This window comes from Xiphophorus couchianus, chromosome 3 (assembly GCF_001444195.1).
Source record: "Xiphophorus couchianus chromosome 3, X_couchianus-1.0, whole genome shotgun sequence".
Classification (NCBI taxonomy): Eukaryota; Metazoa; Chordata; class Actinopteri; order Cyprinodontiformes; family Poeciliidae; genus Xiphophorus; species Xiphophorus couchianus.
In genome coordinates, this window is record NC_040230.1 from 5,864,630 (window position 1) to 5,892,355 (window position 27,726).

Below are 27,726 nucleotides of genomic sequence, written 5' to 3' on the forward strand. Positions count from 1 at the left end.
GAAGCTGGACCAGCAATGGCTCTGCTGAAGGTTCTGCTGCTGCTGGGGTTGGGTGAGTCAGAAACACTGGGGAAACTGGTCACACTGGACACACTGGAGACACTTCCACTGGTTCCAGGGAGGCTGCTGCTCTCTGTGACTCTCAAACTTCCCTCTGATTCTGTTTCAGACTGAAACTTCTTTGCATATGAACTGTGATGGTTTTTAATCTGTAACTGTTTATCCTTTTTCTGTTCCAGCAGCCATGTTTGCACCTGGTTTCTGAGTAAAGTCCTCCTTTTTCTTCTTCAGGTGTTTCAGTGAACTCAGCTGTTTCTTTGCAGAAGAGAATCATTGGAGGTCATGACTGTGCTGACACGGAGCGTCAATATCATGTTCGGCTGGAGGGATCCAATGGTACTCATATGAGCCTGTGTGGAGGATCTCTGATCCACCCTAACTGGATCCTGACTACAGATACCTGCTGGAAGTCGGAGACAGGGTGGTAGGAAAGAGGCATTAACACAGTTTTACCTGCAGATGATCAGGTTTTCTGTGTGTTCATTATAATCTAACCTTTTCTGCAGGATTAATGTAGCAAAGATAGATGTTCATCAAGGACCTGGTAGATGGAGGGCTTTCAGACTCCGTAACAATCCTGTGGTTTATAATCCTGAAGGCTGGCGGCATGACATCATGTTGCTGAAAATTAAGAAAGTAGCAAATGCCCCACTTGGTCAGCTACCAGACTGCAGTTATCGTCTTAAAATGTAAGTCTTTCTCTGATCAACAACATGACTTCAGATTTTCTGTCTCCAGTCCTGCTGCCTCTGCTTCAGCACACCTGAGTCAGGTAATCAGGCCACCAGTTTAGCTCAGGTGTGTTGGACCAGAGACACATTTAAAGGACGCAGTACAACGTCACTGAGGACTTGAGGTGGAAACTCCTGTGTCAGTGGATAAAGTCCTTCATGGATTTATTTTCTGTTCTTTCATTGTTATTTGTAACAATTAATTTTCTACATTGTTATCTTGTATTTTTACATTTTTTTCTAATTGTGTTTCAGTGGTGACACTGTTCAGCTGGCAGGAGAGGGAGCAACGACAACCGGCCCCAATAATGAGCAAAGTGAGAGAAAGTTTGAAGTTATGAGAATAAAATCTTTGTTTCTGTCTCTACAGAGACGTTTGAGTGAAGAACATGTTTATGATTCTCATGTTTCTCTACAGTATCCAATTTTGCTCCTGCAACACATCTTCAGTGTGTCGACATGCCTGTTGTTGAGGCTTCCCATTTCCTGCCAACATATGGGCGTGTATTCTCTGCTAAAGCACGGAACAAGGATGTGTGTTATGTGAGTTTATTTCTTCAATATCTGTCTACAGTGATTTGACTACTTTTCTGTTTTACAACATAAATAAATATATGATTTTTCTACAGGGTGACGCTGGTTCAGCAGCGGTGTTCAACGGCAAGATTTATGGTGTGATTTCTCCAGGTGTACCACGCTATGCATGTGAGAGCGCAGCTTCAATCGTAGATGTGTGTGAATACATGGAGTGGATAAGAGCAAGAACTGGCCTTAAATAAAACATAAACTGTCATGAAATATAATTCTCATCCAATTTCCTCTCAGATATAATTTCATTATTGTATCTTGACCACTTTGATCCACATGTTTGTAGAATTAGAATAAATCAATAGTTTTGTTTTTTTGCATCTAACCTTGATCTCCCTAATGGATCTTTCTCTGTCTCAGAAATGAAAAATGAATCAATAAATTCATGAAAAATAAACATTTCCTGGCTGATCATCTTTACATTCATGGTTCAGTTTGTTCAGTTGATATTTTCCCTGAACTGAGTCTGAAAATGTGACATGAGTTTTAAATCACAAGAGGAACACCAGAAGTAATTTATTTATTCAGTTTTTGTCTGATATCAGAAATGAACATGCAGCATCTAAACTCTGCAGCTCTGGAGTTACTATTCCTGATTTACTTCTAGAGAACTTTAAACTCCAACAAGACCAAAGAGCTGTGCACAACAAAGCAAAGTATGCAACAATGTATTCTGGTAATTTTTGAACACATTTCTAATAACTTAAACTTTAGAAACATTAAATGGACAAACACTCAAACCTTTTCTGTTTTTGGAGAAGATCTGAGGAAGCTAAACATTTAGCTTTGGGCTCATTAGTTTGCAAGCTAAATATTATTTGCTAGATAAATAATTAGTCAACTTAATATTTAGTAGTTGCTAACAAAGTATTTTAATGGCATGCAATAAATGCTTAACTAGTTTTCAAAATCTCATTATTTTTGCCTTTCTTGATTGTTTTTGGAAACGTTTGTGTGTCTGATCAGTTTCTCTCAGCATTCCCTGATGTTATTGTCGTTGCATCAGGACTTTTCATTATGATGACACGTTCACTGATATGAAGATCCGCTTTACAGGAACGAGCCATTCATTCTGAATTCGTTCTGAATCACTTTTGCAGGTTTGCTACATTTCTGATTTGTAGAAATTGTTTTAAGAAATGCTTCATTGGTTGTGCAAATGACAGAACCAAAGACGAAGAGAAAATGGAAAACCAAAAATCATTTAAGTCCGAAGAACTTTTTCACATTAACTTGCAGATTGTTGTAGTTTACAGACTGAAAAAATCTGCTAAAAATCTAATATTTTTGGTGAATATTAGATACAAATTTAGGTCTAAATGACAGAAAAAATGGGAAACATTCTTAATTTTACAGGTTTTAAATAAAAGGTTTTACAAATAAGTGTGAGAAAATGTGAGAATGACTGTCTGTGTGTGTGTGTGTGTGTGTGTGTGTGTGTGTGTGTGTGTGTGTGTGTGTGTGTGTGTGTGTGGGTGTGTGTGTGTGTGTGTGTGTGTGTGTGTTGTGCCAACTGTTAATCTGTTTCAGGGAGCGGACCAACGCTCCTCCTAACGCGCAGTCCTCCTGCTCGAATTATCGGACAGCTTCTGCTCTCCAGGACTAAATCGATTCAAACCAACTGAAACAGACGCAGGAGACAAACATCGTGGGGGAGAAAACACGACGCAGTCCGTGACTTTATTGATCCAAACACGGAGCTCGCGCTGATCGGTGGTAAAGTCACGCGGTGACAGAATGACGAAGCTGCGTTTTCTCATCAGACTTTTTCTCTACGCCGTATTTTCACTACCAAACGCAATGCAGGCTCCAACAGGTAGGTTCTCACTTCTTCTCTGTAAAAACACAAAATCTTATCAAGTGATTTTCTGTTTAGCTTACAGTGCAAATAAGACAAAACTAGCTTACAAATAACTTTTCAGCAAAACCAAGGAACTTGTTTTGACTCAATAATGCCTTAATATTGGTGGGGAAAATTGCTAGTTCTTTCGGCAGATTATTTGAATTATAACAAAACATTTTTCCACGTCATAAGTCAAATAATTTGCCAATTAGTAATTACTGATTCTAAACAAACTGTTATATCTTACTGAAAAGTTACTTATGAGCTGCTTTGTCTTATTTTAGTGTTTAAAGTGTAGTTTTCTGAATGCCTCCATATTTAACAGAGTACTAAACTTAGCAGCTGTTTTAAAATCTATACTTATATTTAAATAATATGTATTTATTTAGCATTTCATTACACCTTAATCCCTCCCATCGTCAATCTATGATGAAGCCAATTATTTTGGTCCTCCTTCACTGTCAGAAAGCCTTCAGGAAGTAGTCTCTCAGACTTCCTGTTGCTGGTTCAATGTAAAACATTGGATCTCCTTTTTGTGTCTACTTTCTTCTGCTCTTTAAGTCAAATAAATTCAGCGAGTTTTAGATTTTGAGCCTAAATGTGTGAGTATGTGAAAGATAAACTTACAGCAGTAAGTTGTGTTAACTTTTTATTAAAGTTAAATAAACTGGAGTTTTTAGGTTAGCACTTAATAATTTGAAAAAAGAAAAAGGCAGGAGTGGGAAATATTTCCCAGAATGCTTAGCGGCATGTTTCTGTATCCTGTTACATTGATCTGACTCTTGTGTTTTATTAAGACAAATGTTTATTTTAATGTCCTGTTCACACTAAATGTTCCTGAACTGAATTTATTGTTATGTTTAATAAATTTAATTATCAGATCAGACATTTTGTTGATGCAATTTGAAACAAGAATTAAAATTATTCTAAAGTAAAATAAGTTATCTTAACTTCATAATGTGAATGAAAATGACTAGGTGAGAGCAGTTTATTCTTGCACATTGTGAATTATTTTGTTTAATTTCCAGTAATTAACATTTATTTGTTGTTTCTGTTTTGTTTATTTATTCAATTGTGTATAGAATTCAGTTAAGTTAAACCAACTTAACTTATTAAGTTATTAAGTTGGTTTAACATGACCCATTTACATCAGTCTTACAAAATCATTTATTTTGTCTAAGTTTTTTTTTACTTTTTGCAAAGAAGCAAGTTCATTTCAGCTGTATTGTTTGGAGGATCAGTCGCAAAACAACTTTTATCAGCAAATGTTCCTCTTTTTATATGAGCTAGGAATATTCACACATAGCTATTGTAGTTAAGCCCCATTAGAGAAGACAGTATCACATTTTGTCTGTAATGTTTTATTTCTCAGTGCATTAAAACTTCCCCATATGTAACTTTACAGCTCAATATTTGGGCTGTCAGAATCTTTCCATAAATACTTTATCATATGTTCTGGCAGTCGTAGACCTCCAGTGTTTACAGGGAGTCTCTGGCTGTCGTTGCAGTGCTCCCACCGGAGTGTTTGCCTGGCGGCCACATGGTTCTCCAGAACCCCCACCGCAGCACCACCTTCAGCTCCAGCAGCCTGCAGCAGTCAGAACCGCAGGACATCATCTGCGACCACTCACTCACTCCAGGCTGGTACCAGTTTCAGATTTTTGACAAGCGTGCCAGAATGCCCACACAGTGTGTGGAGGTAAATGTTTTTTGGGTTTTTTTGGGGGGGGGGATGTTTAGGAAGGAATTATATTGTGTGTGTTGACACTTGGATGTTGGAAGTGAGAGACAGGAGTACTGAACAGAGCGACTGAAACTGTTTTCCAAAGTTGTGTTTGCCAGTTTATTCATGGCTTCTACTTGTTGGAGTCGAGCTCATTTATCTGTGAACGTAACTCACCTGGAAGGAGCTCACAGACGACGGGATTTACAGAAGTTGGAAATAGCTAGCTTAGAAACCGACCCATACTTCCTCCCCCACGAGGTGTTCATCAAATTACAGACTTCACCTGATTTCACACCACGATTTACGTCACTGTGTCATAAACAGTATTTCCCTTTAACCGGAGCAGCATTAAAAACATACCAAAGACGAGACGCTAACCAGTTTTTTCCATACATGACAGTGCAGCACTGTCTCCATGGTTACTAACGGTTACTTTCTCCATAATGCGATATTTGATATCTCTCTAATAATAATTATAAAGTATAATTATGAACGTTAGTCTTTGTACTTTGTAAAAAGTCTTCGCTGCAAATCCTGGGTTATACTGAGTGCTGCCACTCATTATGATTGACGGCTAGAAACCCAAATGGGAGCACAAAAATGTTAGAAATGTGAATTTTGTATAATAGTTTCCCTTTAATCAAGTGGGAGTCTCTTCATGCTCCTTGAGTTTTGTTAAACATACATAAGACAATTTGTTCAATTTTGTTAAATATACATTAAATGTAGCTTTTCAACCTGCATTTAAATAGTTTTCAATGTACATTACCCACAGAAGTGTGAAACTTACTCTTGAAAAATTATAAAAAATATTAAATATTGCTGCTATTGTTTTTATACACAGGAAATGAACCCATTAGTAAGTTGATTTATAACCAGCAAGCTAGCATGTTGCTTAAAATGTACACTCTGTAGCTGCATTGTAAAGATGTATTTCTTCACACCTGTGTAATCCAGGTGAACCACTGTGGGACCCAGGCTCCGGTGTGGTTGTCTCTGGGAGACGGTGAGACGCTCCCGGGGTCGCTGGAGGTCAAGCAGCTGACAGCCTGCGCTGCCTGGAAGATCTTTCAGAGCGGAAGCAAAGACTGCTGCATGTTCCGCGTCCCGGTCACCGTCCGGAGCTGTGGAGATTTCTATGTGTACCTGCTGCAGCCCACACCGGGATGCATGGGCTACTGTGCACAAGGTAAAGACATACAGGAAGTAGATTCTGTGTTTTCTCTTTTTTTAAGTTGTTTTATATATTGTTTGCTTATTTAAGGTTGTAGAAATTGTCAAAATTTGAATCTCTGTCAGTTTCTGAATGAGAGGAAGCCTGGTTCACTGTAAAAAATTTAAGCCACATTTAGTTGTGTCTACTATCTTTTACTATTTAAGTCAAATAAATTTAGTGAGTATTAGATTCTGAACCTAAATGTGAGAGTTTGTGAGAGATAAACTCACAGCAATAAGTTGTTAACTTTATGTTAGAGTTGAGTAAACTAGAGTTTTTAGGTTAAAAAAAACGAAAAAGAAAAAGACAGGAGTGGGAACTATTTCCCAAAATGCTTTGCGGCATGTTTTTGTACACTGAGATTTAAGTGCGTTACATTGATTTGACCCTTGTGTTGTTTTAAGGCAAATGTTTTTTTGTTTTTTCTCTGAAGAGTTTTTGCGGCGCTAGTGGCTCGTATTTTTTCGACAGTAGGCAGACAGGAAGGAGGGTGAGGAGAGGGGGGAAGACATGCGGCAAAGGTCGTCGGGACCGGGAGTTGAACCCTCGACGTGCGTGTCGAGGACTAAGGCCTCCAAGCGTGGGGCGTGCTAACCCCCTGCGCAACCACAGCACGCCCCACAAATGTTTATTTTAATGTTTTGTTCACACCAAATGTTTCTGAGCTGAAGTCATTGTGATGTTTAATTAAATCTATGCAATTTGAAGCAAGATTTTAAATTATTCTAAAGTAAAATAAATAGTTATTTAAACCTGATTTTGTGAGTAAAATAACAGAGAAATGTTTGCTCTTTAACCAGGTCAGTTGCATTTTCAAGGCAGCAGGTGGACTTTCATTTTCAAGTTAAACCACCTTCCAATGTTTTACAGTGTTGTAGATCTTACAAAGGCGACTTTCACGTCTCACTATTAAAATCTGAAAGAGCTTAAGTATGCAGAGCTTCATATTTGATTTAAGGAACATTTTTATAAACATGTTTGTTAAATGCAAACAAACGTTTAACTTCTAGTTATGTCAGTTCTCTCATCACAGCGGAAACACTTAAATTCTGTCCGTTGTTCATAGATCTCAATGTGAAAAATTATATTTTTACATATTTGTCCTTAGAAATTTAAAGAGCAGGAAGTGATGCTTCAATAAAGCCCCTCGAATGAGGTAGAGGGTATAAATATTAATAAATTATTTGCACAGGCTGCTATATCTTCTTGAAGACTCCATGTATGGTAGTTTTGTCTTATTTCAAATGAACTAATATATGTGCTCTAAAAACTACACTGTAAAAAAACATTTCTAATTTACGGTAAAATACGGGCACCTGTGGTTGCCAGAATTTTCCTGTATTTGTACGGTAAAATTATGGCAACATACAGTATCTCCAAAGTCTCAGACATGTATCCAACTTTTTAGATGTGCATTATCAAACACTGAAAAAAATTACAAAGTTGGATCCGACTTTGGGTACTTGGATACAAATATGATACATAGTTGGATCCAAAGTACAACTAATGTATCCATAGTTGGATACTATTTATTCAACTATGGATGCATCCTTGTATCCATTAGTATCCAAATAATGGATACTAATACTATCCATTATCCACTAATGGATACTATTAGTATATCCATTAATAATGGATACTATTAGTATCCATCCAACTAATGAATGGATACTAATAGTATCCATTAGTTGGATACTAATGGATCCAACAATGTATCCAACTATACATAGATGGATACATAGTTGGATCCAACTGTACAGTTACTGATTACTGTACTGTACTCATTAACTGTACAGTTTGTACTGTTACTCCCTGTAATTTTCTTGTTTCTCTCTGTTCCCAGCTGAGCCACCTCCCGCTCCCTCTGTGCCTGTGATTGTCTCAGAGGTGAAAGGTCACACCGTGTACCTGAGGTGCAGCTTTGACAGCAGCTCCAGCAGCTCTGTGGGGTTTGTGGTGGCCTGGTCGCGCCTCTCACCTGAGGGCAGGAAGGAGGAGCTCAGGAAGGAGACCACCATCCACACCTCCGCCCTCATTGAGCTGGACGGATTCAACCTCCGACTGGGGGACAGGGTGAGACTCTGGGCTGCTTTTCCTCCATCTTCATCACCTATGGCTGAAATAGTTCAAACACCAAATATTCCTTAGTAAGTGGAACCTATTTTGGCACTACTGGTGAATTTATCTTCCTTATCTTCTCTTGTTGGGTGTCCAGCTAATCAGCGCCAAAAAAACACGAATGGCGCTAATATGATTAAGATGCTTAAGAAAATACATTTTACAAAAATGACTGTGTATCTGCCTGTTTGTTAGATTTACTGCTCCAGCTCCAGTTTCTTGTTGGAATCACCAGATATTCAAGGCACTCCCATGGAAAGTCAGGAGTTTTTTGCAGGAATAAAGGTATATGTCTCTTATTACGTATGTTCATATATAAAATGATGAATCCAAATGCAAAGTATATTTTATCTACATAATTTATTAACCTCATTTAGTCAACTTTCTAAAATAATGGCCCAAGTCAATTTTTGCTAAAATCTCTTTTGGCAAAAAAATGACTTACACCATTATTTTACAAAGGTGATGATATGTAACATAATTTTTAAAACTCCTGTTGGTATTTTTATGCTGATCAGTGAAGAGCCTCTATTCTTTCTTTAAAAACTCCTTTGTGCAGTTAAAACCAGAAGTTAGCCGAGTGTCTGAGAACGGGAGGCGGCATCGGCTTCTGGTTGAGAGCTCGATTCCGGTTCCATGTCCGGACGATTCTTTCTCTTCTGCAGAAAAGTGTGTTTTATCTCTGCATCTCAGCACAAGCAGTGAAGGTAAAGATAAAAAAAAACTAATGGTTATAGGTCAGGGTGTCAAACTCATTTTCGTTTTGGGCCAAGTCAAGATCCTGAATGGTCTTAAAGGGCCGGTTGTGCCAGAATGTATTGATAAAACCTATTCACAAACTGTTAAAGTATCAATGAATCCTTAAAATTAAATATTGGACATCTTTTCAGTCCCTCCAGGATTTTGTGATTTTTTGCAGTAAAAATCAAAGTGTTTGTGGTATTATTTGGAAATATTTGCGATATTTGTGCTTATTTATGAAGGTAAATGTGACTTTTTATTACTCGCTCTATAGATAATGGACTATAATCTGACATCAATTAAGACTGAGGCATCTGTTTAGTTCAAGTAAGAAAGTTTCTAAAAAATTTTTGAGAAAAATGTGCAATAAACTCTCAATTATTAGCGCAAAAAAGTGCGGGGGTTGGTTGATTTTTGCGTGAATTTCCACAATTATTCGCAAGAAGCTGGTGAAATATATCACTTTTACACATCTGTAGTAAGGTAAAGCAACACATTCATGAATTTATGAAGGCTCAGTGGATTTGTTTTATTTTTCAAAATCAATTTTGTGACATTTTATATCGATTCTGAATTGTAATAAATTAGAACCACAATTTTTATGTAAATTGATTTATTTATTTTGGCACATGCCATTTTCTGACTTACAAAGACGAGCCCTCACCTTGTATACGAACAATATGTGCTCCTCTCTTTTCCATTTTGAAGAGTGGATAAGATAAAATGAGCTCTGCTTCATGTTATATTTATTCCCCAGGAAAAATATCAATTAAATATTTGTGGACAATTTGATCAACTTAAATAAGTGCAGTGAATTTGAAAAAGGCTTCAGTTCTTAGCATGAGATTATTTTAAACTCACTAAATAAATTAACTTAAATTAGCTGATGCTAACGATTCATTTCCGCGCTACTATAAAAAAACCATTCACTGTATTCTCTAGATTTTTGTACCTACATACCTACATTCAAATGCATTTTAATTCTTTAACATCTGCTTTTTTTAGTTGAAGAAGTAAAACGTTTGTGCACATTTTCACAGTTTAGGAAAATCTGATTTCTTTCAATGTTCACCCTAACACAATTACAGTTGCAGAATTTAATCTTTCTTAAACAAACTGCACAGTTTTAAGCCTTTTAAATCTTTTTAAACCAACATTGCATCCTTTTTCCACAGATGAGGATTTGTTGGGTGCAGATTTGTCTCTGTCTTCTTGTAAGGTGGATTTATCTCGGGGTCGCTGCAGTGGCGGGGTCTGTAGCCGGGTTCTGGTCCACTTCAGTCCCAACCCGGACTTCATCAAAGACGGTGAACGGACCAGTAACATCTCTGTGAAACCCGTCATCACGCAGAACTTTCTCTGGAACGGATACTCACCAGAACCTGTTCAGGTAAGCACATCGCAATTTGAATTAGTTTTCATTTGGTTTGCATTTCTTATTTAAAAGGCAGATTATTATTACTTATTTATTATTATCTTATCTTAATCGTTATATTAATCAGTTTATCTAATTGAGTCAAATTTCTGTTGCAGTGTTTGTAAATTTACTTGTTTGTTTAACAAGTTTAATCAGATCTCATTTGAATTATATTTGAAATTCAAGAACTAATTCAAATTAGAAGAGTGACTTAAAAAACATTTAGTCATTTTCTTAAATATAAGTTAATGTTTTTTAGCATTTAACCGGTTACCTAGCAACCCAATTCAAATTAGACCTTGAATTTCAGTGGGATAGACCATAAAAATAAAGGTCAAATTAAATAATTAAACAAATAACCTTTAAAGGAAGGAATAAAAATAACTCTTCATTCCCAGATAACCATTACTGATGTTCCCCCGGCTTATTGCTACTCCTTCACAGACCCCCACATGATCACGTTTGACGGCAGGTACTTAATTGTAATCATCTATTGTAATAATTATAATGATTTAATAGTATTGTTGTTTGTATTGTTAGTTCAGAGTATGCTGAAAACAAATCTTGTTGTTTTCCCAGATACTATGAGAATTATCAAATAGGCACCTTTGTTTTCTACAAGAGTGACCTTTGGCCCTTTGAGGTCCATGTCCGTCAGTGGGAATGTGGCAGCCTGGTCCACGCCGCCTCCTGTGTGTGTGGATTTGCGGCGTGGGACGCCGGCGACGTTATCACGTTCGACATGTGTGACGGCGAGATGGGCGAGACGAAGCCCCGTCTGTCTGTGAAGAGCAGAAACTCTAAACGAGTAAAGAGCGGCTTTCGGATCAGTGAGTCCTACCAAGGACGCAAAGTCACTGTGAGTCAACAGCAGCTGCATTTCATCATGAATAATACTGGAAATCTGCATCTGTATAATTTCTAACATGTTTAGAAGGGAGCCTATTGTGCAATATTCACATTTTGCAAGTTTTTGTACTTTCATCTGGGTTTCTACAGCTTCGCAAAACAACACCAGTTCTTAAAAAACATCTAACCACTTTTAAAAAAATAAGTTCATGTTTTTTGGTGCCTGGAAAATGAGTCATTTCAAAAACCCTCCAAATGTAACATCACAAATCAGCAGGCACTGTAACCTAGCAACCCCATGGAAGCCCAGTCTGTTACCTAGCAACCCAAGCTGAGTGCCAGGACTTGTGTGTAAAAGTGAAGAATGTTTTAAGCCTTCAGTATTAGATATTTAAAGGGGACCTGTTATGCAAAAATCACATTTTGTAAGTTTTTGTCCTTCCATTTTGGTCTCCTGGTTGCAAAAAAAAAGAAAGTCCAAGTATTTTAAAAAAACAACAAAAAAAACACCCAGCTTTTTTTTTTGGCAATAAGTCAGTGTTTTTTGTGACAATCGGGTCATTGTGGCAATGATTGCTAAGTCATATTCAACAGGGACTGGGCTGTTACCTAGCATCCCCAGTCAAGTAGCACCTTGTTACCTAGCAACCCAAACAAAGCTACAGAACATTTGGCTAGCTCGTTTTACCACGATACCACTGTACAATGGCAAATGTTTTGTTGTTGACTTATCAGCCAGAAACCACTTGTTGCATTCTTTTTGATTGTGCATTAGGCTCTACGTCTGCTTTTCAAAGATGTACAGTTGTATAATTGCACATATGAGTGTAAACATTGAGTTGGGTGCGTGGCCAGCAGCAGCTTATTTGGATTTAAAGTGACAATACGCCCTAAAACAGCTTATTCTGAAAGGAGCTCAATTGAGCAGAATAAAACAGAATTATCTAAGAATGATTTTGTGCAAAAAATGTAATGAAAATACTTTTAACCTGTTCAAGATAACAGGTCACCTTTAATATCTGCAGGTTTTGAATAAAAACTTATCCTCTGACACTCTTCGCAGATCACGTTTTCCTCTGGAGCATTTGTTCGTGCAGATGTCTCAAATTGGGGAATGAGTCTGACTCTGAGGGCTCCCAGTTCAGACCAGAATCACACGTTGGGTCTGTGTGGGACGTACGATGGATGGCCGGACAATGACTTCCACTCAGCAAGGGGTGCTGTGCTGGAGCAGTTGCAGGATTTCATATCTGAGTGGAGGTCGGTGGGTTTCAGCTGTGTTTTAAGAATCATAATTTCTGTTAACTGATCCACAGATTAAGCTAAACTACGCTCAGGAGCACACTAGTTTTCATTAGGTGAGTAAGTTCTCCTTCATTCTGTATGTGTGAGATTTTAAATGACTATTTCAGCTTTTCTGAAGGTAAATATCACTGAAGAACCATCCACTACCCTGCACCACCTTTAAATCACTTGCAGTCATCAAAGCACTTTGGATATCTGGTGAAAACACAACGCTGACAAAGTGAGCATTGTGAAGAAGAAGCATTGGAATCAAATATGGCCGTCTGCTGCAGCTAGCCTATGATACTGACGTTAGCCTCAGACTCTGTTTCCACAACATGGAGGACTATTTTAAAATTATTTTAAAGATTTTGGACTAAAAATGTTCCAAAATGCAGCTCAAAAATATTAAAAAGTGCATATTTGGTGAAATATGTTCTACTTTCCTGTTATATATGACAAGTAACAAAAATCCAGCAATTTAAATTCTTCAAATAATTAAAATGTTAATTAATATCCAATCTGTCCACTTGTTTTTTTGTATCTTTTTTTTCTATGTGCAAATTTTGGAAGGGTTTTAGTTAAGGAAAAATAATTCAAAATTCTGGAGGGACTGGTTGTAAGTCTGCTGATGAAACATGTTTTGTTTTACAATTTAATATAATTCAATTCAAATGTATTTATTCAAGGGCAGCACATTTCTTATTTGAAAATAATAGATGTAAAAGTAGGTTTTCTGGCCAAACGCTAATTTGCAAACTCAATTCTTGCAAAACTAAAATGAGTTTTCTGCAACTATAAACAAGAAAAACATGAAAATTCAAATTAGAGAAAGCTAATTATCCACAGTAAAGTAGGTTAGTATACATCTTCTGATTTTTATAGCTTGAGATGTTTAGAAAAAAACAGCTTCTTGTCTTGAAAGTTGGAATATTTTCTTGAATCAAGCAGAAAAATAATTTCTGTTCCTGTAGTTTCTGGATTAAACTCTTTGACTTCTTCTGTGTTTCTTTCAGACTCCCTGCAGGCAGCAGCTTGTTTGACTCCATGCCAGCCGATGTGAACACAACAAACATCCACACATACTGCAACTGTCAAGCAGATCACCTGAAGCCATCTCTCAGATCTGAATCCAGCTGCTCCAATCACAGACTTTTTAATTTTCGGAGTTTTATCCCCGCTCTGGATGTCACAGCTAAATATATCAGTTCAGTGGAGCTACAGAAAGAAAATAAAAAACCAGAGCTCACTTCTGGTCGCAGTGAAAGTTCCCCACATCCGGACAGCCTCTCATACTTCTTCCCAGAGGATTATGAGTTCTCAGTTCAGCCAGACGGACTCCCAAGATGGCCGACTCCTGCTGGTCTAACTCAGCAGCAGGCTCAGGCTCAGTGTGAGCGCACAGTGGGAAACTCGAGTGTCGCCGTCGGCTGCCGGCTCCTGTTAGCAGGTTCAACAATCAGCCGAGCGGTGGCCATGTGCGTCGCCGACCTGCAGCTGAAAGACGAGCTGTCGTGGCTGAATGCCACCTTGCCGCTGCTGGAGAATGAGTGCGAGCGAAAGCTGGTGGAAGAGCGGAGGAGATGGGAGGAGCACCAGGACGCGGCGTCCATCCTGAGGTGTCCGGACCTGTGCAATGGGAACGGCCAGTGCTCCGAGTCGGGCTGCGTCTGCTTCCTTGGGTTCGGTTCACATGACTGCAGCGAGCTGATGGGTAAAACACACAACAGATACAAAACCCGAGAGATTATACCAAAAAACTCAGATTTTAAAGGTGAACTATTAGGCTTCCTTGAACGGGTTAGGAGAGGTCTATGATTTTTGCACAAAATCAATCCTAGAGAAAGAGATTTTATTGTGGGCTCCTTTCAGAATGAGCTGTTTTAGAGCCTCTTAGTCTTACTTGGAAAGGGCTGCAAACAGATGCACAATTATACAACCGTACATCTTCGCAAGTTACACCCCCCCAGCTGACCAAACTTGCTGGATCTCTGGTTGGGTTGCTAGGTGACGGACTGCACTGAAAAACACAAAATCTTACCAAGTTTTTTTGATCTAGTTCTGAGTGCAAATATGTTAGCAAACTTGAAATAAGACAAAACTAACTTATAAGTAACTTTTTGTAAGGTATATAAGCTTAGTTTAAGTAAATGATGCCTTAATATTGATTTTAAAAAAGTACTAGTTCCATTAGCAGACATTTTTACCAGGATATAACTTAATTTATAGAACAAGTACTTTTTGTTCAGTATTAATGAATTATTTACTTAAAACAAGATTCTACATCTTGCTGAAAGGTTACTTGTAAGTTAATTTGTCTTATTTTAAGTGTGTTAATATATTTGCACTAGAAACTAGAACAAAATACTTGGTAAGTTTTTGTGTTTTACAGTGTGGGTTTCGCTGGGGTTGCTAGGTAACGGCGCATTGCCCGTCAAATGTGATTAAACAATCAGGAGGTTTTTGAAAAGGCTCATTTTCCAGTATGTCTCTGGCAATAAATCAATAAAAACCTATATGGTGATTGACACGTGATCAATATTAATTAGTTAGAATATTCAGTAATTTTACTCAACATCTATCCAGAACCACACAGCATCCTGGGAGATGTAGGCAGAGGAAAAACTCTCACGGCCAGCTAGGCAAGGTTGGTGGAATCAACTAACTCACTCACTCTTTGGTTGCCTAGCAACTCACTCACTCTTTGGTTGCCTAGCAACAACCTAGTAGCAGTTTCACCATAGCGCCTCAGCTGCTTAAAAATAAAAACGGCATAGAGTGAAAGAAACTGACTTTGAGAGAAAATTGATAAAACAGGAAAGGTCACATCAACAGTTTGGCAGTATTTTCAGATATTTTAAACAAAAATTACCAATAATTATCGATACAGTGGTATGTTTTTCTAACATATGTCCAGCCCTATTTTAACTTGTTGCCAATAAATAGGTGGGTAGCTTTTTTTTTTTTCTTTTTTTTTTTTAGCTTGGACTGTTTTTAGAAGGGGTCCACACAGGACAAACAACATATGGAGTCCAGACCCATTTACATATAGCGGAGAGGTTTTATTAAACCCAAATCTGGACACAGAGGTCCTGGGAGTCGAGAGAACATAAACAAAAGAGTGGGAGAAGTCACACACCAGCCAGCAGTTGGCCGTCGGATTCGGACTGCTCCCTCACCTTGTGTCAGGATCTCTCACCCTACAACCAAAAACCGGAAAACCCAGATTAGCCTACGATTCCCAGACCAGACAATTTAACAGATAGGTGGTTTAAGAACAGAAAATGACATCTACTTAACACAGGAGCGGGCAGGTGCTCATCCAAACTCCCTCGCTCGCCTGGTGGGCGGGACTTGATCCTTTTAAACCCCTTCCAACCAATCAACTGCAAGGAGAAAGCACAACAATTAATCAGGTGCTCATTCACAAAAGTGACAGGAACAAGCAGGTGAGATCTTAACGGAAGGACAAGAACATGCAAGATGTGAATTTTGAATAATAGATTCCCTTTAACATCTATGAAACCAGAAATGTTTTTATGAATGTAAATTTCCGAGGATACAGTAACAGTTAAAGCAGTGGATACTCTGCTCTTAACCAGTTTTTAAGCCTTAACTGATCATATGCTAATTTTGTAAAGACCAGATTCCAGAAATCACCAAGTTGAGGAAGGAAGGTCTGTGCAACGTCCGTCAGGAAGACTGCTCCACCATCCAGGTCTATGGTCACTATTTCAGGGACTCCAGCCAGCTCAAGTGTGAGTTTGTTAAAGAAAAGGTACTTCGCCTGGTCTGTCCTTGTTTTCCATTTATTACATTAATTAAACTATTAAATTCTGGCTTTTATTGTCCTTTTTTATGTCCCTTCTTATTTTCCTGCTTCTCTATTTTAATCTCTTATCAAGATTGAAGACGGGGAGTCGGTCACGGTTGCTCCTTGGTTTGTTCAGGCCGCTTTTCTGAATGAAACAGGTCTTGAGTGCCGGCTCCCCTTGGAGGACAACCAGGGTCCTGCAGACACGGTGACAAACCAAGCCGTTACGCGCTGGCAGATCAAAGTTAGTCACAACTGAAGCACTCTGTTCAAAAATAAATTGGTAAATCTTCAGTAAAATCATCAGTTTATGTGTTTTACCATTAAAAAAGCAAAACATGCCCTGTTACTGTATCTGGATGTTGTAAATACAGCTCTGACATGGTGACTACAACTTTTCCATGACTGTGTGTTTGGGCCGCAGTAATCAAACTTCTGCTGATGGCAGGTTTCAAACGACGGCTACAGCTACAGCAACACCAAGATCCTGACTCTGTATGACGGAGGCTGTCAGATCTGCAGCCTCGACACAGAAATCATGTGCACCCTCAGGGTGAGACATCTTTCTTCCTAATCCTTTTAACCATGACGCAGCTGCAGCTTTAATCTCCTCGGGTCTGTTTCGGTCGGTGATGGAGGGTTTTTAAGGATGTAGCGTAACGGAGCTGGAGCAGAAAGTTGGAGACAATCAAATATTATTTTCGCTGAGTTTATTTTGTACTTAAGATTAAACTGAGAAACTAAACTAATCAAGTCTCTTAACAAAATTGTCCTTCAAAAGATAGCTGTTTGAAACCAGACTTTTGTAATCCAGACATACTAAAAATGCGATGCACTTCAATGTTTCTGTGGCATCCTCAACAAATTATGTTTTGATGATGATAATTTAAATGATTATTCACCAGGAGAAGACCTGCATCATTGGGGATTTGTGCTACAATGAAGGGGAGTCCAATCCCAGCAATCCTTGCTTCACTTGCCGTCCAGACCTCTCCAAAAACACATGGTCCAAAGCTGAGAGTATGTGCAAGAAACTGACGTTTAATAACTTACACCTGTTTGAATCAGTGTAAATAGACTTTAAGAATGGAGAATAGTTTTCATGCATAATGATGCATGAAAGCAGAGAAAGTTCTTAGATAGACGGGACCTTAAATAATGTTTAAAAGATTTTGCATCTTGTAAATTTGCGGATGGTTTTACAATTTGAGTGTTATTGTTTTAGGTTAAATATGCTTTGTACGTGATTAAAGATTAATCATGTACAAAAAAACATGCAAAAATAATGTTACCTGTGTTACAACAGATATACGCTAGTCCTTGTTCTTTTTGTCATTCTTTATCCTGGTGCAAACTATAAGCAAAGTAAAAAAAAATTGCATTGATTAGTTTGTATAATATTCAAATAGACACAAACTTAAAACACAGATTTAGACATTTAATGTAAACCATATAAGCAGCATATTAACACATATTATGCTTGATTTAACTAATATGTTATATTATAAGGCATGTAGTTTACAGCATGAACACTTTACAGAATAATAAAACATTAACCCCCACTGTCCAATAAACAATAACTAACATTGAACTAATTAGCTGCTAATGGACAAAATAACCCATGGAACCGCTAGCACTTCCATTAGCTTAAAGCTAATTTTCCAAAGCCGATATTAAGAACGAAACAAACATATTTCCCTAAAGCTTGCTACATTCAACATTAACTCACTGCGTTGAGGAATACTCAAAAACGCAAGTAAGAAGCAGTTTCAAGGCTAATTTGGCTCACTAGTTGCAGCGATTTAAAACAGTTCCGGTCCGCCGTCATGTCACTTCCGGTTTTACTTCAAGTCACTTGAACTAAGGTAAATACACTGCCCCCTAGTGGATTGGGAGGAGTGAAACGGGGGAAAAGTAAAGGAACTCTTTTTTTAAAAGCCTGGCCTGGATTTTGACAAGCAGAAAACCGCATATAAAACACAGTGTGTATGAAAATCCAGAGTCCTACCTTGTCTTCCTCTCAGAGCGATTGGACCGTGTCTCTAATCACACCTGAACACCTCTCAGCTCAGCCGTGTCCTCCATCAGACGGCTGCTGCTCACCGGAGGCAGTTTGGATGATTTGTCAGCAGCTCAGAGCTGATTGAAGTCACATCTGTCCTTCAGCGCTGATGTTAAGGCTGCAGATCTCATTGTTACACTTTTTGGCTAACTTTTACCTCTGAAGCTCAAACTAGGTCAGCCAGGGCTTAGAAACATGACAAAATCTCACAGGAGTTACTGAATAATCTGCAGATGGCAGAGTTTATGGAAGACATTTCCACCACTCTGATGAAATAAAATAAATAAACTTGTATCTCACACTTAGGACTTAGATCTCATCTATTTATGAGATATTATCTTATATTTTTAACTTGACTGCCTCACAATTATGATTCTTTTAAAAGTCACCCTATATATTTGAGCTGTTTCTTGTTTTTCATCCAGAAAACAAGCCTCCGTTGTTCCAGCCGCCACAGATTCCTCTCCGCTCCTTCCAGGAGGAAAGTTTCACCTACCAGCTGCAGGCTCGGGACCCTGAAGGCTCCACGGTTCTTTTCAGCCTGGTATCGGGTCCAAAAGGGGCTTCGCTCACTTCAGCTGGACTGCTGATGTGGACGGCGACCTCTGAACCCACAGACACCCACACGTTCCAGTTTACTGTCACTAATGCCTGCACTGCGGAGACGCTCACCTCTGTCCAGGTGAGATCGTCCTGCAGGCAGATCGACAAACTATTTTATTATTTAGACACTTGTAATTTAGACAGTTGTAAAAAATAATTATCAAAATGAGCTGTGAAGAGTTTCAAACTAATCTAACATTTAAAGTTTGAAAAATATGTTTCAACTCTTGAAGAAAAGCTGGAACATAATAAATAATAATCCAGTATTACTAAATTAGTCCTAAATGAAACAAATATTCCCTAAGAATTGTTTCAACTTCCTACAACTAGAGGGTGTTAACAGTACATAATTTAATTTTATATTATTTTAAGGAGATACAGAAAGCCCACCCAAAAAAAAATTAAAATAACAAATCAAAACCAGAGAAAATAAGGATTTGCAAAAAAAAAATTTTTTTTTAACTGCACATAAAAAAATATATATGTATTTTTGGCAGAGCCTACATATCAGACTCTTAACAGTGATAATTAATTGTGAAAAGTTGTGGCAAAAAAAGCAAAAAGTTTTTTAAAAAAAAATTACATTTAGATCCAGATATGTTAAAATTTACAAAATTTCAAAGTCAAATGAGAAAATCTGTATTATTTAAAATAAATGTACAAGTAAATTTAGCTTTAAAATTCTACAGTTTGCAGTCTTATTTAATAATTTCTATAAAATCATATTAAAATATAGATGTAGCACATCTATATATTTTTAAATATAGATGTGCTATAATTTATGTCAGTTATTTTTCTGTATCTGTATTCCTCGCCAAATATAAATTTTTTTTTAAGTTATAATTGAACACTACACTGCTTTTCACAGTAAGAAAAAAAAAAGGTTATCTGAACATAAGTGGTGAAATTGATTATTTATTGTTAAATAAATAAAATAAATGTATGATTTTGTCAGACATAACCAATCTTTCTCTGTATTAATTGAAACTCATGGGTAAAATAATTTTTTTTAAATAGTTTTTCTTCTCTTCTTGCATTTGTAGGACCAAGTTTGTCACAGATGGATGAAAATATCTAATCCAGTAGCAGACATGCAAAGAAAATATATTTTATTTTGCCCTCAGGTTTCTGTGCATTCCTGCGATTGTCTCAACGCAGCGTCCTGCATCACCAACGTGAACTTCCCCGCCGGAAGCGGCGAATACGTCTGCGTCTGTCCTGACGGGTTCACGGGTCGGCGGTGTGAGGTGGACGTAGACGACTGCAAGCCGAACCCCTGCAGGCTGGGCCGCTGCGTAGACCGACCCAACTCCTTTTCCTGCATCTGCCCTGGTGGAATGACGGGTAGGAGGAGCTGGGCTTGTTATTTTAGTTATCAGTTATTCTAACAATTAATCAATTAAACAGATAAAAAATAATGATCAGATTCTGCAGATTTTTTTCATTTAAGCCTTTGTATGCAATATTAGAAATACATCAAAATTGTGCAAATAAACAAATCAAGTCATATCATGAAGAAGAAAATTAACATTTTATTGCCTAAAATGCAGTAACATAGCATTCCTTTAGTGAACGCTTCATCATTTGTAGCAAACAGAGCCGGCCCAAAGCACATGCTGGTTAAGCTGTTGGTTAGGGTCTTCATGCCACCAGGGGGCCCCCAAGATCACCAGGCTAAATGTTTTGGTTTTTTTATCTTGTATGCAAAATGTTAATATTTTTACAGCTCTAAGTGTGTTGTTCTTTAAGCTAATGGCCTTTTTTTGAGTCAATGAATACTCAATTACTAAATTAGTTGACAATTATTTCAATAATTGATTCCTCTCTATTAATTGTTTCATCCCTAACTCAAATTAAGTAGTGATAAAAGGAAGAAGTGCTTTTTCTATTCATATTTGTTTGTATAGTATTAGAAAATATTAAAATATTATTAAATACATGTAAAATGGTTGACATATTTTAAAAAATCAAACATTTGCATTTTTCACAGTAAACTTGTTAAGTGTTTAATAGTAAAAAGCATTAAAAACATGAAAACAACACACTTAGAATAAACAAACATCTCTTCCTAATAGATCACCAAAGAATAGGTCAGTTTACTGTCCAGGTTTCATACAAAACTTTAGCATTTTTAGACCCAAGTTGACTTTTATTTTAATTTACAATAAAACATATTCTTATTTTACATCAGTTAGACACTTATTTATCTAAACAAATGTGAAACACATTGAGCTACTTGAAATAAAAATAATTTAAAGAAAGTGTTTACTAGTTAAAGAGGATTTGGTTTTAGGATATTGATAATGAATAGGGTGCATGTATGCTTGGTGCTTTTGAACGTTAATAGTCTCTGTAACGTTTCATTCGTTGTCAGGACGAACATGCAGGGAAGATGTAGACGAGTGTCTGTCCCAGCCGTGCTTCCCTGCAGTGAGCTGCAGCAACACTCTGGGCTCCTTCATCTGTGGATCCTGTCCACCAGGATTCACAGGTGATGGGAAAATGTGTCAAGGTACGCACAATGTTAATGCTTCCCTCGCTAAACATGACCAGGTTTTAGCTTATTGTTCTGAACTTTGTGCCCTAACAGAGGAAAACATCGCAGGTGCTCCAGTGAGAGCGCCGCAGGTTTCTCAGAGAGCCAAACCGTCGGGTCCTTCGCCGTGCAGCAGGGCGCCGTGTTACACGGGGGTTCTGTGCTTCGAGAGCATCCATGTTTCAGCCGGGTTCGCCTGTGGACCCTGTCCTCCCGGTTTCCAAGGAAACGGACAAATGTGCACAAAAATGGGTGAGATTTTAAGCAGTTTGATCCAATATGGTGAAATAAACTTTGAATTTTCTCTGAATGTTTTAACATGCTTTGGATCAAATGGCTTCTGATGGCTTTTGAAAGTATTGGCTGATTTATTTTATTTTTTTTACATTTCAGCCCAGTTATTTTATTCTATCTTATCTTTTTATTCACAGGAGGGAAAAGAAATTCAGAAAAGATGGGATTTTGGACCAGGGAGGTCCATGATCCTTCAGCAAATTAATCTTTAGCGTTATCTCCTTGGTGGCTGTCTGGTTTTAAAGAATGAAAGAAAGTTGAAATTCATGTCAAACTTGAGTTAAGATAAGTCATAACAGGTTTTATGAACTAAAGATTCAAAATTAGAAACATCTGGACCAAAATACCACTTTAACCAAAGACGTTTAATAGCAATTAAAGTCTCAGATTGCATCCTGGTAATGGGAATATTAGGTTTCTGATTTAAAAATATGTTTTAAAATGACATTAAAGAAAGACTGTGATTTGCAAAAGCCTTTATTTTGGCATTAAAATTATACACACCAAGTACATTGTTCAGAAAAAAACACACTAGTTCAAAAACGATATATTTAAATTTAATATTTATTTATTTATTGGTCATTTTTTTAACTTTTCCATACACAAGTTGAAAAAGGATAAAAAACCAAGTACAGAAATAGATAAAGGATATTTAACATATCATGAAATTCCAGTTAAATCTCTAGACCAACTCAAAAAAGAAATCCTAAAAAAACTTGTTGTTGTGTTAATGATTTTTATATTTTTTATTTAAAGATTGAAAAACATAGCTTTATTTCCTCACAATTATTCCACAAATATTTTTAATGTTCATCCTGATTTTTGTTTTTTAAAACAAATCATTCTCTCTTAATTCCAAACAAGAAATAACAAAAAGTAAATAAAACCAAACATCTGAGTTTTATTTCACTGTAATGTCTAAAATCAAGGCGATGTTTTTGATGACTTTAAAGTCACTTTCTCTAACTTTAAGTGTCTTGTAGGTCAGGAAACACTCACCAGTGGAGCATATGTTGGGACTCCTGTGTCTAATTCCACCGATGAAAGGACCCACTCCTCCTCTTCCTCCTCATCTTCTTCTTCTTCTTCTCCTGCCTCAAACAACCAACCACCAGACAGGAAGTGGAGACCAGACGCTAGGAGAGCTTCCTTTAAGGATGAACAGCCCACTGGTTCTCCTCAGAACAAAATTGCAGCTCGAATATTTTCTCCCTCCGTCCACAGGGGGCAGCATAGCACAGTGGCGCTGTCCTCGGATACTGGTCATGTGACCTGCTCCGATTCTCCCTGCTTCCCCGGTGTTACCTGTGAACCGACGCGCTCAGGATCCCTCAGGTGTGGGCGCTGCCCGCTCGGCTACACCGGGGATGGACTCGTATGTAAAGGTGATGATGAGTACTTTAATCCTTCAGTATGACGCTGATTTATGACGTCAAACTACTACATTTAGAACAGCGCAACTCCGCCATTTTAGTTTCGGATAAACGGCTGTTGGCTGTGATCGGCTGATGTAGGTTATTAATATGTACAATTTAATGCCCACCAATAATTGCCTGCCAATTGCAAATAAAATCAAGATGAAGAAGAGTTTTAAATTTAAATATTACTTATTATGCAGAATTCACGTTTTATATGTTTTTGTACTTCCAACTGATTCTAAAAATTAAAATAAAAAAAACAAGATCTTTAAAAAAAATCTGGTTGTTTTCTGGCAATAAGTTAATGTTTTGGGTGTCTGGAAAATTTCATTAAGTCAAATTTTACAACACTGCCGTTACCTAGCAACCCCAGCCAAGCGCTGAACTTCAGGTCGTTTGGTCACGTGGTTTTGCCGTTGCGTGCCCTGTAGAATGGCTGCTGGTTAAAAAAAAATGTTTTTGTTATTGACTTACCATTCAGAAACCACTTAATAATACTAATCATTATTTAGACAGGGACAATGTACAGCTCAAACATAAATGTCACCATTTAACTTTATGTACCAGATTATAGCATAAGCTAACTTGCATCTGCAGTCTCTTGACAAGATACAAGATATATACAATACAAAAATAAAATAAAACATAAACTGTAACAGTATAAGTTTCTTTCTAATCACAGTACACAGATAAACACACACACACACAGTTTCTGCATTCTTGTTTGTGGTGCAGGAGGCTACACTTCTGCTTTTCAAAAATGTATGGTGTAATTTCGCATCTGTTTGTAAACATTTTCATGTGCGAGTGTAAATGTGTTTTGGTTTCCCTCTTTTTTTGAAAACTGTTTTGTTTACAGATACTTCATAATTAATTTGATTTGTTGTTTCTGTTGTTTACTGGTTTGTTGATCTTTGATAATGTGTTCTTGCATTATTATGTCATTATCAACATATTACTTGAAAACATATTACAAAACCATTATTGTTTATCATGATAACTTCTGGGACAATTTATCGTCCAGGTTAATTTGTTATGGCGACAGACCTGGACCTGAATTTTTCTCCCTTGTTTTATTTTACTGTTTTTGTTTAAAATGTATTTTCTGTTTCAGCTGTTTGCAGATATCCGTGTGGGCAGAACATGGAGTGCTCTCTGCCCAACACCTGCACCTGCAGAGAAGGTTACACCGGATACAACTGTCACACAGGTGAGAGTGACGGAGCTTTCTCACTTTGTTTATTTGCGCAGGAAAACAAGATCGTTAACACATCAGCACCTCTCCAGATCCGTCCCGTTTATCTCAGCGTCTGATTGTGTGTGTTCACCCCGCCTCTCAGCCGTGTGTCGGCCTGACTGCCAGAACCAGGGCAGGTGTGTGAAACCCGACGTGTGTGAATGTCCTGTGGGCTACGGCGGGCCGTCCTGTGAGGAAGGTAATCTGAGCAGATCCTGAGTTGAATCGAACCTGCTGAGAGACGCACGTCTCACTAATTACTGCTGGGTGTTTTTGTGTTTGTTGTGCAGCGAGCTGCGAGCCGCCGTGTCAACATGGAGGCACTTGTCTGGCCAGAAACCTTTGTACCTGCGTCTACGGCTACGTGGGGCCCAGATGTGAAATTAGTGAGATGCACCTTAACTTTTTAACCAGTTTTTCCAGCAAGTCTGCTGACTTTACATCTTTTTTATGTTCATTTTGTTGGTGCAACTCCATTATTACAGATGTGCCAAAAGTACTCACATTTTCTACTTAAATAGAAGTACAGATACTTGTATGAAAAACTATTCTAGTAAAAGTAAAAGTACAGGTTGAACTGTTTACATTCTTTTACTGACAACATGCTATGTGTTGATATACCGTATTTTCCGCACTATAAGGCGCACCGCATTATAAGGCGCACCTTCAATGAATGGCCTATTTTAAAACTTTTTTCATATATAAGGTGCACCGCATTATAAGGCGCATAGAATAGACGCTACAGTAGAGGCTGGGGTTACGTTATGCATCCGTTAGATGGAACTGCGATAAAGGGAATGTCGACAAAATAGTCAGATAGGTCAGTCAAACTTTATTAATAGATTACAAACCAGCGTTCTGAAAACTCGTTCATTCCCAAAATGAACAGCTGTTGCTTCCTCCACTTCCGCACCATTGATTCGTTCATGTTAAATTCTCTCTCTGCTGCTCTATGGGCTCTTTGCACCTCAGCTTAATGATGTACATGGAGCCGAAGCCCCGACAATAAGCTGGAGAAAGGTTTTAACATGTTCGCCTTGTTATACACAGATACGAAGGTGAGTTTTACTTTCTTTAAACTTTGTAGCTAACATTAGCTTTAGCTTATGCCGGACATTTTTCTTGTAAAAATGTGCTATCTAAGTATCTAAACATTTTTCATCATTCATTAACGGACAATGTTTTTACCTTATGTTCAAGTATATTACGTGGTTTATTGTCGTTAGTGTCAGAGACCAAGTAACGGGGAATTTACGGTTCAGGCTTTTTGCTTCTGAAGCACAACGAGCCCATAGCTTAACAGTAGAGCAGCTCTGGTGTCAGAGTTCTAGTTCAGCTGACGGTTCAGGTTAAGAGTTGTTGCTTTTAGAAAAATATGGCCGTGTTCCTTAAGGTTTCCGTGTTATTTTGCTTTATTAGTTTTGCATGCTTCTTGTGAAGCAGGACGGTGTTTACAGCGGTTTGTACAGGCGGATCAGTAGCTCGGCTGTCTGGCTCTGGTCTGCTCTCTCGTTCCGTAAACTCTCTTTCATGCTGAATGCAGAAGTGATTCCATGGAAATAACACAGAAAGCTCCTTTACCTTCTTCTTTAGGCTTAAGAAGCTGATCCAGAGTGAAGTGAAGGCTGTAAACTTTGCTGTGCGGCATTAGCTTCAACTGGTAGCACGAATATTTACAAGCCACCGTCTTCTTAATTCAGGATCGTTTGGAAATCCATGAAAACTTAAAAGCCCATTATATTAGGAAGACAGCAATGTTCATAGTATTGTTTTATTTGCGTCTGAAACTTTGTCTTTTCTAGCTGTCATGGTAACTCAAAGCAAAAAAAGAGAGCCGCATTTGCGCATGCGGTTGTGACGTCAGCGCGGCAGGTGCAAAGAGCCCATTCCCGTGTTCTACTGTGTGACTGATCGCCTTGAGCTTAAACTCTGCGTTGTAAGCATGTCTCTTAATAGGAGCCATTTTGGGGTCTTTACACAAAACCCAGCTTGCACCGCTGGCTGCATCGGCGGCTGCTTTCCCCCATTTCTTCTTCTACGGGGAAAATGAAGTTGGCGTCTGCTTTCCCGTTTCTTCTTCTACAGGGAAATGAAGTTGGCGTCTGCTTTCCTCCGTTTCTTCCTCTACGGGGAAAATAAAGTCGGCGTCTGCTTTCCCGTTTCTTCTTCCACGGGGGAAAATGAAGTCGGCGGCTGCTTACCGTAGTTGCGAGACCTGTTGTGGCTCAATATTGGTCCATATATAAGGCGCACCGGATTATAAGGCGCACTGTCGGCTTTTGAGAAAATTGAAGGTTTTTAGGTGCGCCTTACAGTGCGGAAAATACGGTAGTTTTAAAAAATACAGAATACTTACAACTTTTTAGGAAATTATAACATGGGGAGAATGTCTTTGCTGTTACCTAGCAACCCCAGCCACGCCCATTACCTAGCAACTCAGTACTAGTTCCGCTGGCATATTATTTCACAATAAGATACGGAAATGTTTTGTTATAAGTGAGATAATCTGTCAGTGGAACTAGTACTTCTTCATCAGTATTTAGGAATTACTGACTTAAAACAAGATCGTATGTCTTGCTGAAAAGTTACTTTTAAGTTAGTTTTGTCTTATTTCAAATGTACTAATATCAGTGCCAAATTTCGCTAGAAACCAGACCAAAAATACTTGGTAAGATTTTGTGTTTTTGCAGTGAAGTTCTCACACATCTCCAAGTTGTCCTCCAGTCAGCAACACGTCTGCAGTTCGTCCTGACAGAACGTGGTCCAGTTCATCAGCTCTATGCTAATGTTTCCATTCATCAGGGCTAACTGGGCTGATTTGTTTCTCCCAGTGGTGTGTAGCAGGCACTGTGAAAACGGAGGCGAGTGTGTTTCTCCAGAAGTCTGCAGATGTAAACACGGCTGGTACGGACCAACATGCGGCTCAGGTAGGGAAGGAAACCCCACAGTCAGGCTTCACCTCAGAGCGTATGCTAAGCTAACAGCTGTTTCCCCTGCAGCTCAGTGTAACCCCGTCTGCCTGAACGGAGGATCGTGTATGAGGCCAAATGTCTGCGCCTGTCCCACTGGCTTCTTTGGCTCTCAGTGCCAAATTGGTAATATTTAGTTAAAGCATTTGGAAGACACGTGTCTCCTTGCACTGCAAAAACTCAATAATTCCTTAATATTCATGAAAAAGTACTAGTTCCA

The 27,726-nt window shown here is 38.2% G+C and overlaps 2 protein-coding genes across 7 annotated transcripts in view; both read left to right on the forward strand.

Annotated features, from left to right (window-relative positions):
• Window positions 1-1,589, forward strand: LOC114141976 (trypsin I-P38-like). Of its 2 annotated transcripts, none has more exons than XM_028012947.1 (6): window positions 1-52; window positions 292-484; window positions 567-749; window positions 1,047-1,108; window positions 1,210-1,334; window positions 1,421-1,589. In XM_028012947.1, exons 1-6 carry the CDS (start codon window positions 16-18, stop codon window positions 1,568-1,570), a joined length of 750 nt encoding a protein of 249 aa, XP_027868748.1. In that variant the 5' UTR covers window positions 1-15; the 3' UTR covers window positions 1,571-1,589. The 2 variants fall into 2 exon arrangements, with proteins under 2 accessions (XP_027868748.1, XP_027868749.1); XM_028012948.1 differs by lacking the exon at window positions 1-52 and adding an exon at window positions 173-194.
• A 1,311-nt stretch (window positions 1,590-2,900) lies between these two features.
• vwde (von Willebrand factor D and EGF domains) overlaps window positions 2,901-27,726 on the forward strand; it is a 32,323-nt gene continuing 7,497 nt past the window's right edge. For 3 of the 5 annotated variants that reach the window (XR_003594932.1, XM_028012934.1, XM_028012935.1), the window contains exons 1-25: window positions 2,901-3,195; window positions 4,731-4,921; window positions 5,906-6,137; window positions 8,008-8,237; window positions 8,478-8,567; window positions 8,842-8,989; window positions 10,199-10,413; window positions 10,839-10,912; window positions 11,020-11,299; window positions 12,353-12,549; window positions 13,590-14,287; window positions 16,215-16,351; window positions 16,479-16,631; window positions 16,836-16,940; window positions 17,293-17,407; window positions 18,875-19,131; window positions 20,177-20,396; window positions 21,427-21,564; window positions 21,643-21,840; window positions 22,866-23,267; window positions 24,415-24,510; window positions 24,641-24,736; window positions 24,828-24,923; window positions 27,369-27,464; window positions 27,537-27,632. Coding sequence is in view for 3 of the 5 variants with exons in the window: in XM_028012934.1 (XP_027868735.1) it covers window positions 3,117-3,195; window positions 4,731-4,921; window positions 5,906-6,137; window positions 8,008-8,237; window positions 8,478-8,567; window positions 8,842-8,989; window positions 10,199-10,413; window positions 10,839-10,912; window positions 11,020-11,299; window positions 12,353-12,549; window positions 13,590-14,287; window positions 16,215-16,351; window positions 16,479-16,631; window positions 16,836-16,940; window positions 17,293-17,407; window positions 18,875-19,131; window positions 20,177-20,396; window positions 21,427-21,564; window positions 21,643-21,840; window positions 22,866-23,267; window positions 24,415-24,510; window positions 24,641-24,736; window positions 24,828-24,923; window positions 27,369-27,464; window positions 27,537-27,632 (4,639 nt within the window). In the remaining 2 variants the exon portion in view is untranslated. Of the gene's footprint in view, window positions 3,196-4,730; window positions 4,922-5,905; window positions 6,138-8,007; window positions 8,312-8,477; window positions 8,568-8,841; window positions 8,990-10,198; window positions 10,414-10,838; window positions 10,913-11,019; window positions 11,300-12,352; window positions 12,550-13,589; window positions 14,288-16,214; window positions 16,352-16,478; window positions 16,632-16,835; window positions 16,941-17,292; window positions 17,408-18,874; window positions 19,132-20,176; window positions 20,397-21,426; window positions 21,565-21,642; window positions 21,841-22,865; window positions 23,268-24,414; window positions 24,511-24,587; window positions 24,737-24,827; window positions 24,924-27,368; window positions 27,465-27,536; window positions 27,633-27,726 lie in introns of those variants that run through there. The other 2 variants (XR_003594933.1, XM_028012936.1) reach the window with 2 other exon arrangements.